A 10,235-nucleotide genomic window follows, 5' to 3' on the forward strand; every position below is an offset into this window, starting at 1 on the left:
ATTAATAAAAGAAAACGAAGGCTGATGTTTAGCATATTAATTAATTACCATTTGGGTAGGCTTGAGGAGCTTGGCATAAGTTTGAGAAGGGCAAAAAATGTAGAGTTCAGACAAATTTTTTTTTTTCCTTCTTTAATTAATTGGCTAATTCTAAGCACTGCTTAGAGCCTTGGACTCAAAACGACAAAACAAAAGAAAACAAATGAATTACCAAACACCCACTTTATTAGCACTTTGGTTAATTAAAATTATCCTAATAAACTTACTTTTGACCAAAACCCTATTTACTAAATAAGACTATATATATAATCCATCTTCTAACTTCTAGCTAACTACTTTCTAAATTTCAATTCCTAACTGGATCACTCCTAAAATTTATATCAATTCCAAAATCTCAATTTTTTTTTTTTTTTTTTGAAAAATAATAGAGAAATGTTGTCCCGAAATCCCCTTTGTTTCCAAAGTACATTCTTAATTAGTAGAAGTAGGTAAATTTGATTGATGTAATCATTTGTGGTCATCCTCATATAGACATGATTAGTATGCCCTAATCTAATGATGACACTTCAATATATTTAGTAGTCCACATGAAAGGATGTTTAAAAGGGACTTTCATCAGCCAAAAAGTGATCGAACACACTAATAGATGTATGAATCCAAATCTTATTGTAATCATAAAGGATACTGGTAGTGTTAATGACCTAAAGGTTCAACAAAACCTCTAAAAATATGATTTTAATGTTTGAACATCTGAAAAGATAAAATTACCAATGTTTTAAATTTAAATTAAGCCAAGAAATTCATTGAATCTATCATATATAGTATATGCACATAATTAAGTTATGATTAGAAATTATCAATAGAGTTTCATAGGCTACGGGTAGTTATATTTTTTGGTGAGGGAGAAATATTTTGGGTGTAGCTAGCTAGGTAGCAAGTGGTTAGAAAAAAGATAATGCATTCTCATCTTTTTCTATTTACATATAGGTGAATGTTAGATGAGTAAGATAGGTAAATTACTCATTGAATTGAACTTGAAATAAGATTTAACTCGAAAAACTAAGTGAAATCCATCTTCATTCATGAATTAGTAGATAATCATAGATCATTTGAGCCTTCGAGCTGATCAAATCAACCTTACGAGTTCTAACAAATTGGCATGTAATCACAAGAGGTAGCTAAAGAGTCTGCATGGACCGCTCAGTTGGTTTCTAAGTGATAGATTGTGAACAGTGATACATGATTTAATCCAAACAGTCGCAGTGTGAGAATTACACCCAATGTAATGAGCGCCTTGTGAGCACTGCACCACGTACGAATCCTTCCACTTAATAGGCCGCTGAGTCACAGTGACGAGGAGATTAAATTTCGTTTAGCTTGAGTGTTGTGCATGTATGTATAAAGTGCCCTCTCTCTCTCTCTCCCTCTCTCTCACTAGATCCAAGCAAAGAGAGATTTGATGATCAATGAGTAGTGACTGACACAAAGTTTCAAAGTCCAGCTCTTAGTCTTCCCACACAAGCAAAATAATCAAACTCCATTCCCACTACTACCACAACTCCATGCCCACATGCACTAACAATCTTCATATATATTTGTATTGTCCATTTCGCAACACAAACGTGTACAAGCTAGCTAAGAACCCTTAGCTTTCTCCCCCTCTTTCTCTCTCGTGAGCTAAGAATTGAACCCAGAGAAAGATGGAATCCTCCATTGCAGTGTTTGGCATCAGCACCCAAATTGGATTGCTATGGCAGCAAGTCAGGCAGCCATTGTTGGTCCCATTTTTGAGGATTATGGTGTTTTTGTGCCTCGCAATGTCTCTTATGTTGTTTGTCGAGAAGGTTTACATGGGCATTGTCATGTGTTTCATTAAGATTTCCAATCGAAAACCGGAGAACAAGTACAAGTGGGAACCCATGAAGAAGGACGATTTGGAGATTGGAGACTTCGCCTACCCTATGGTTCTAGTTCAGATACCAATGTACAATGAAAAAGAGGTAACCTAACTTAATTTGCTAGGTTGCATTTATTCAAGTTTTTACTTTTCATTTTTTTGTCCAAACGGGAGAAATGTTAAATGTATAAGTAAACATATTCTTTAAATTCTTTTAAAAACAATATATTTTCTTGTAAACTAAACATATCATTATTTACTATCTAAGATTAATTTGTTCGTTTTCTAGCTAGCTTCAAATTTGTAGTAACTACTATTTTTGTATGACTTTTTTGAACTTTTATACATACATATATATATATATATATATATATATATATATATATATATGTGTGTGTGTGTGTGTGTGTGTGTGTTGTTTTTAATTTCTTCCAATTTGCATGGTTTTATAAGGTTTATCAACTATCCATTGGAGCTGCTTGCAACCTTTCATGGCCAGCTGATAGACTGATCATTCAAGTTCTTGATGATTCAACTAATCCCACCATTAAGGTATATAATAAAGTGGAATTTATTATACTTTGGATCTTTTGACTATAAATAGAGACCTAAGGTCATTCTTTAGTAGTAATTCAGAACTGTTTTTTTTTTTTTTTTTTTTTTTTTTTAATAGAGTTTATTAATCTTATTGAGGAGCCCACAATGAAAACACTTTCTTTGGACACTTCAAATTTGCCCTAAGATTGTGCCCTAATGACATACCACTTAAATGTAGTCTATAGTAATTAATCTGCGGTTAAGTGAGATTTTAATAAATGTAGACCTGAAGAATTTTTGTACCATTTTTATGTTTTTATTTTAATTGATGATATTTACTATAAAAATAAAAATATAAGTAACATTATATTACTTTGGGCTCATTTGTTTGTTTGTGTTTTTTTTTTTTTTTTTTTTTGATATATTAAATCATGAAAAGGCATTGGTCCAGCAAGAGTGCAGGAGATGGGCAAACAAAGGAGTGAACATAAAGTATGAAATCAGAGAAAATAGAAATGGTTACAAAGCAGGAGCCCTCAAGGAAGGAATGAAGCATAGCTATGTGAAGTTGTGTGACTATGTAGCCATCTTTGATGCTGATTTCCAACCCGACTCCAATTTCTTGTGCCGCACCATTCCTTTTCTTGTGCACAACCCCCAAGTTGGTCTGGTTCAAGCTCGCTGGAAATTCGGTAAATTTTTTTATTTTTTTTTGCTGCCCTTTTTTATAAGCAAATTTCAAAAGTTATGGTAATCGTGATTATTATAAGTTATAGGTTATGGTAATCGTGATCAATTTCGAGGTTAACATAATTTTATGATGGATTTGCAGTGAACTCTGATGAATGCATGATGACAAGAATGCAAGAGATGTCTTTGGATTACCATTTCCTGGTGGAGCAAGAAGTTGGGTGTGCAACCCATGCATTTTTTGGCTTCAATGGTAAGTAGGCTATATATACATATATACATATATACATCAACAAAACTAAACCCAGCAAGAGAAATATGTTTATGATTCACACAAAATGTCCTCACATTATTACAAAAAACGCCATTTACATTTGTAATAGCAGACAATAGGTATTTATACTATTATAGACGCGTATAAGGTAAAAACGAAAAGTGCCAACTTTACGTGTCTGTAATCTAATATGCATAAAGTTGGAGCGAATTAAATGTTTTTTTATTACTTTGAGCATCTTTAATTTCACTCTTTGAGTCTAATTAAATATGCTTATTATTACATTTTTGGGGGTTAATAATTTTGGATTGAAAATAAAACGTAGGAACTGCTGGTGTTTGGAGAATTTCTGCTCTGAATGAGGCTGGAGGTTGGAAGGAGAGGACCACTGTGGAAGACATGGACTTAGCCGTCCGAGCCGGTCTTAAAGGCTGGAAATTTGTTTATGTTGCTGACGTTAAGGTATACAATTTTTTTTTTTTTTAAATTCCAAATATAATGTTTATGCATTCATCTTAAAATGAATGACGGAATGAGTGATCATGATTCTTGGTCACACAGAATTAAATTTACCAACTGAACGTACATTCTCGTGACAAAAAAAATGTTATGTATCCACATTTTCTAACTCAAAATTAAACCTTGATTACGTATGGTTTAATTTCCATATATAATAGGTGAAGAATGAATTGCCCAGCACTTTCAAGGCATACCGTTATCAGCAACACAGGTGGTCATGTGGCCCTGCTAATCTTTTCAAGAAAATGGCCATGGAGATTATCACAAACAAGGTAATAATTAATTAATTTACTATTACCTTTATTAGCACATTCTCGGGACAACTCCTATCAAATTAGTTGATTTTGTAATCACAAGATTTAGGCTGACCTTCTGGATTTAAGTTAATCAGTCGTTATAAATAACTTTAAACTGATTTACTTCATTTTGATTCTTTATCGGTTAGAGTCACAAGGCTAAATTAGGTATTATTGCAGAAAGTGTCGGTGTGGAAGAAGTTGTATCTAGTGTACAGCTTCTTCTTGGTCCGGAAAATAGTGGCCCACGTCGTGACGTTTGTGTTCTACTGCGTTGTTATGCCGGCGACCGTGGTGATCCCGGAAGTCCAAGTCCCCAAATGGGGAGCGGTTTATATCCCTTGCATAATCACCATGTTGAACGCAATCGGCACGCCCAGGTCCTTTCACTTGCTGGTTTTCTGGGTTCTCTTCGAAAACGTCATGTCCCTCCACCGGACCAAGGCCACCTTCATCGGCCTGCTTGACGCCGGCAGAGTTAACGAGTGGATCGTCACGGAAAAACTCGGCGACGCTCTCAAGACCAAAACGCCGGCCGCCACCAAGGCGGCTATAGAAAAGAAGCCTCGCATTACAATGGGAGAGAGGTACGGTAGGGTGCACTTTTTTATTTCATTTTGCCTCAATATTAAATAGGGATGTAAGTGGTTTAATGATACCCGTGTTGGACTTTCAGTTTGCCTCTCATTGGAGGCATTACAGCTAGTTCCATAAAAAGGATGTAAATGAGCTGAGTTTGAGTTAAAATATTTTAGATTGTCGAGTTCCTAATAAGCCCCATATATATAAATTATAGTCCCGGTCACTTGAGCTTCAATTTTTTGAGCTCGAGCCTACCTATTGTTTATTGAGTTTGAGCTCGAGCTCAGCTCGTTTACACCCCTATTATTACATTATTATTTACTTTTCTTTTGAATGCTGAGTTTGAGTTTAAATATTTTAGATTGTCGAGTCCCTAATAAGCCATATATATATATAAAAATTATAGTCGCCGTCACTTGAGCTTCAATTTTTTGAGCTCGAGCCTACCTATTGTTTATTGAGTTTGAGCTCGAGCTCGGCTCGTTTACACCCCTATTATTACATTATTACTTACTTTTCTTTTGAAAAAAAAAAAGAAAGAATAATTACGCATTGGCGTTTGGTTGGGAGTAAGGAATTAGGGTGGAAAGGAATTGCAATTCGGTGGAAAAAGAATAAGGTGGAAATAAAGTAAGAATTCAATTTACATTGTTTGGTAGAGATGAATAGAATTATTGGGTAGGGAATGAAAAAAAGTGATATAAAGACTAAAATGTCCTTGTGTAATAATAATAGTAGTAATAATTAAGGGTACTTTTGTCATTTCATCCTTTTTTCCTTTTCCCACAACCACCGAATTGCAATTCATAGGGGGATACCCATGAATTGCAATTCAGCAAAAGGGTGGAATTGCAATTCCCTCCAACCAAACGGCATAATTGTGGCTTCCACTGAATTGCAATTCAACTACAGCCAAATTACGCCCAACCAAATTAAAATTACGAATTTGATAAGTTATAGTTATATATAATCAACATTTATATATTGAATCTTTGTGCTTCAATAAGTTGAAAAAATATATATGAACGTATATTATATTCTAACAGAGTCAATACTCAATAGTACTAAAAAAGGAAATATAATCAAAATTTATGTTATTGTTGATAGGTTACATGTGTTGGAGCTTATGGTTGCATTGTACCTCTTCTTTTGTGGGTGGTATGATTTCTGTTTTGGGAAGAACAGCTTCTACATATACTTATTACTTCAAGGGATGGCGTTTTTCATAGCAGGGATTGGTTACGTTGGTGTATCTGTTCCAAGTTCTTAGCTCATTGTTTAGATTTTTTTTAAAAATTTTTTGTGAGAGTATATTTTTATCTTAAGTAATTACTACTGTTTCAAAATTATGAAACGTACGGTAGCAGGCATTATATGTTCTTTATTATTTTTAGTAGTTTTATTGCAATAATATTAAAGATTACAATTCCAATAATATTTGTAATTGTGATTTTGTATTTTGAAGAACATAAATGAAGACATCTTATCAAAAGTATTTGTACTATACTTTCTACGAGAATTTGCAAACTAATCTCAAATGTCCAATTGTTCATTTAGGATGATCGAATGGATGAGATTAATACGGATGTTCTCACCCTATGTATAATGTTTGGTAAAGTTTAATTAGTTAGTGTAATTTTGATTATATAATTTATTTAAAAAAAAGTCAAATAAGCCCTTTAAATTTATAAAATAGTTTAAATTGCGTAATTGAAAAAAAAAACACTCATATAATTTCTTGAGTTTCTTTAAAATTAGTAAAAAAGTACAAAAAAAAAGAGAGAGAGAGAGAGAGTAATAATTAGTCATAATTCCAAAACTCGATTTAAATTAATAGGTTACTCTCATTGAAATTAAATTTGTAATATTTTAATTACCAAGTTAACAGGTAAATAATTTAGTTGGATTCAATATTTTTTTACCATTTTTTTTTGAAACAAAAGAAACCATTTCATTAAAAGCGTAATAAACTCGAGATACAAACTGGTGGAGTTTCAAACCACACCCGTATGTCAGCTGTAGAATCGGTTGCCCGAGCTAACTCGTGGGCCACACAATTCGCTGATCGATTAACATGGGATACCGTGACGTTCCCGACGTCATTAGCAATTGTCATGCATTGCTTTACAATAAGTCCTACATACGAATAATCAGAAGTACACTTATTAAACGCATTACAAAAATTAAGACAATCAGATTCAAGAATAATGTTCCTGATTCGTTGGGTTTTCAACCAAGTTAGCGCTTCTCTAGCTGCCAACGTCTCGGCCACGTATGGATCCTTCTCTCCCGCGAGGCTACCACTCCTTGCTGCTATAAAATGCCCTTCGTGGTCCCCGAGTACAGCACCGTAGAAGGCATCTTCCCCTCGCAAAGCTGCGTCAATATTGCACTTAACCGTGTCCTGTGGTGGTGGAGTCCAAATAGCAGTAGCATGCCGTATTGTTGCTCCTCAGCTGTCCAGACGTGCATAGCCTTCTTTCCAAGTAGTCTTCATCCGATCGCGCATTTGCCGTGTTGTATTGATAGAAGGCACCTTATTGTTCCAAACCATGTCGTTGCGTGCGAACCAAATAGACCAGAAAATCGCTGCTAGTGTTACTGCCTCATCTTCCGTTGAGTGTCCATTTAGCGCATCCATCATCTCAAAAATATTTCGTCCGTGTAGCATATCCGTGGACTCCCAGATTTCCTGTGCAAATACGCATTCCCCAAACAAATGTTCAATTGTTTCCGAAACGAACCCACACATGGGGCAGCCACCTCCGATCCATACATGCTTGGTCCGGAGGTTATCCCGAACGGGCAAAATGTTACGGGCACAACGCCATAATAAATTCTTGACTTTGGGCGGTATGGACAATGCCCAAAGTGCATCCCAGGCCTGGAAATCGGACACAAAAGCTTGGCGAGACGTCATATCTCGAAGCAAATGATATCCATGTTTAACGGTGTATTTGCCCTGGATATCCCCCACCCAGCGCCAGCAATCCCGATATTGAGAATGAACAGGAGTTGCTAGAATTCTTACCACATCAGCTGGAAGGAAAAGATCACGGATGATATCTTCATCCCATTGGCCCCTGTCATCGAGCAACCCATGTACCTTGGTCTCTCGTAGTTCGTCCACGCACGGAGTCACTAGAGCCAGGTTAGTTAGTCCCGCAAGCCAACTCCAACCCCATATCTTTGTGTCACGCTCGTCACCGATTCGACGTGCCACGCCCAATTTAAGCACTTGTTGCCCGGTAAGGATGCTACGCCAAATATAGCTTGGATTCGTACCTATTTGAGCCTCCAAAAAATCCGTCCTCGGGAAATATTTCGCCTTCATGACCCGAGCCACTAGTGTATCCGGGTATGCCAATATTTTTTTACCATTAATTATACTAATAATTGACTTGTGCGACGGACTATATAAACATATATGTTATGTTATTCTAGTATAAGATTTTTTAACTTAAAAAAGTTAAATGTATAAATATGATAATAAATAAACAGTTAAATAATTGAATAATCTATATAATTAAACTATAAGTATGATAAATATATAATGTATATAATTAAACTATAATAATATGTACAATTAAACTATAAGTATGCTAAATAGTTTGTAATGTTTGTCAACAAATCTAATTTTATTCTCACTTTCATCTTTGACCCATTAACTTTCATCTCATTAATATATATGGAGTATATTATACTTGCAAGTTAAATAAATAATTTTAAAAAGACCACCACAAAACAATGCAAAACAATGTAAAACAATACAAAGCAATGTAAGTAAGCAATAGACCACCTCTTTGGAGAAATCATAATCTTCTCTGTCATAAACATGTGTTGGGAAATCTGCATCTTTCAATATTCCCACAATAGTTATGTCACAAAACTTTAGCATATACCTGTGATTAGTAATTTTGTTTCTATACTCATTATAAACCACCACAAATCTATGAATTCGATAAACTTTGCCTTTTTAAATTTGTTGAACCACTTTTCAACATACATTCGAGGAATATGCATATGTATAAAAGTTCCCTTAAATTGTAAAAAAAACCATATGCATCAACTAAAATTTTAGAAATACAAAATATTAAGATTAAGAATATAGTAAAAAAAAAAAAAAAAACCTCTACATCATGTACTACACACTCTATAGAGTTTATGGTTTCAGAACCTCTTGTCTCTGGAAGACGAACGACACGAAGCACTCTAAACCGGATGTTATTCTACTGGAGTCTAGGATGAAGTTGACTACTAACAATCTCGTTGTGAAGTTGAACCGCCATTGAGAATCAGTGTAAATAAGAGAGTACAAATGCAGAAATACGTTGGAAGCTTACATCTTTGGGTTCAACACAATGATGAATTTATATAGCAAATTGTTATGTTATTACCACAAATAATTATTACGTTTTATTCTATGTTATTACATTGTTTATTCTTCTTTACCATAATATAGTGTTATTTATTCTTTGGGTTTAGAATAAACTTTTATTCTATGTTAATATTATCCATTGATTTCTTAATATTTTTACGTTTTTTTATTCTAATCATAATTAAGGACAACATAATACAATGCAATATTACCAATTTTCATGCATTATTTTTTTATCAAATAAAAATTACCATTACTTTGACCAGTAAAATAAGTTTAGGCTGGAAGTTTGGAACACTATTGACGGATATATTGGGAATCGACCCGAGGGCGCGAAGCAAGGACGGGTCCCGGGGCGGCGCCACGTACCCGCCCCGGCCGGGGCCTCGCCACGTGGCCCCCGCACGGGCCACGTTGGAGGCCGGGCCTGCCTCTCCAGGAGGACGGGCCGGCCTCTCCGGGAGGCCTGGCCTGCCTCTCCAGGAAGCCGGGCTTGCCTCTCCAGAAGGTCGGGCCGACCTCCACATGGGCCCGGCCTGGGCCCATGATGAGCTCGGCCTGGCCCCCGCAGCGCGGCCCGGTCGCGAGACCGGGCGCGGTCAACTCCAGATCCAACTAACCCCCCGTTTTAGGGGGAGGCGGTTGGGGGCTTGGCTTGTATAAAAGCCCCCCTCCTTGTCCTGACAAGGGACACGCTATCTACGATCTACTTTACGGACACACTTTGTACTGGAGAATCATTGTAATAGCCAATTCCACGGCATTTAATACAATTTACGGTCTCACGGCCTTCGATATATCGTTCGTATTATTTATCTACTGTTCGTATTCTTATTCGGGTTAGTTAAGTCGGACCCCCGGTTTAATTAATTCCATCAACTATATATATATATATATATATATATATATATATATATATATATATATGCTTTAATGCACAAAAATAACATATTAATATTTTTTTTTGAATGCTACTAGCTCTATTACATTGTAGTATCTGTTCATATACTTTCTCAACCTACTGAAACACAAAGAGCCAATAACGCCTCCACTAAAGCTCGA

At 35.6% G+C, this 10,235-nt stretch overlaps 1 protein-coding gene across 1 annotated transcript; it reads left to right on the forward strand.

Moving 5' to 3' along the window:
- Window positions 1-1,184: 1,184 nt before the first annotated feature.
- On the forward strand, window positions 1,185-6,281 carry LOC109186639 (glucomannan 4-beta-mannosyltransferase 9-like). The gene is made up of 8 exons (XM_019336714.1): window positions 1,185-2,000; window positions 2,351-2,449; window positions 2,874-3,126; window positions 3,267-3,377; window positions 3,724-3,860; window positions 4,076-4,189; window positions 4,394-4,800; window positions 5,903-6,281. The coding sequence occupies exons 1-8, from the start codon at window positions 1,701-1,703 to the stop codon at window positions 6,063-6,065; spliced, it is 1,584 nt and encodes a 527-aa protein (XP_019192259.1). The 5' UTR covers window positions 1,185-1,700; the 3' UTR covers window positions 6,066-6,281.
- Window positions 6,282-10,235: the final 3,954 nt, after the last annotated feature.

The sequence above is a fragment of the Ipomoea nil genome, unplaced genomic scaffold (assembly GCF_001879475.1).
Source record: "Ipomoea nil cultivar Tokyo-kokei standard unplaced genomic scaffold, Asagao_1.1 scaffold1407, whole genome shotgun sequence".
In the NCBI taxonomy this organism is placed as follows: Eukaryota; Viridiplantae; Streptophyta; class Magnoliopsida; order Solanales; family Convolvulaceae; genus Ipomoea; species Ipomoea nil.

What these genes read in the sequence shown, in the direction of transcription:
- LOC109186639 (XM_019336714.1), top strand. Translation starts at nt 1,701, where the DNA reads ATGGAATCCTCCATTGCAGTGTTTGGCATCAGCACCCAAATTGGATTG. An exon ending in CAACTAATCCCACCATTAAG is followed by an intron (nt 2,450 to 2,873) that starts GTATATAATAAA and finishes AATCATGAAAAG; the next exon opens with GCATTGGTCCAGCAAGAGTG. An exon ending in TGCATTTTTTGGCTTCAATG is followed by an intron (nt 3,378 to 3,723) that starts GTAAGTAGGCTA and finishes AATAAAACGTAG; the next exon opens with GAACTGCTGGTGTTTGGAGA.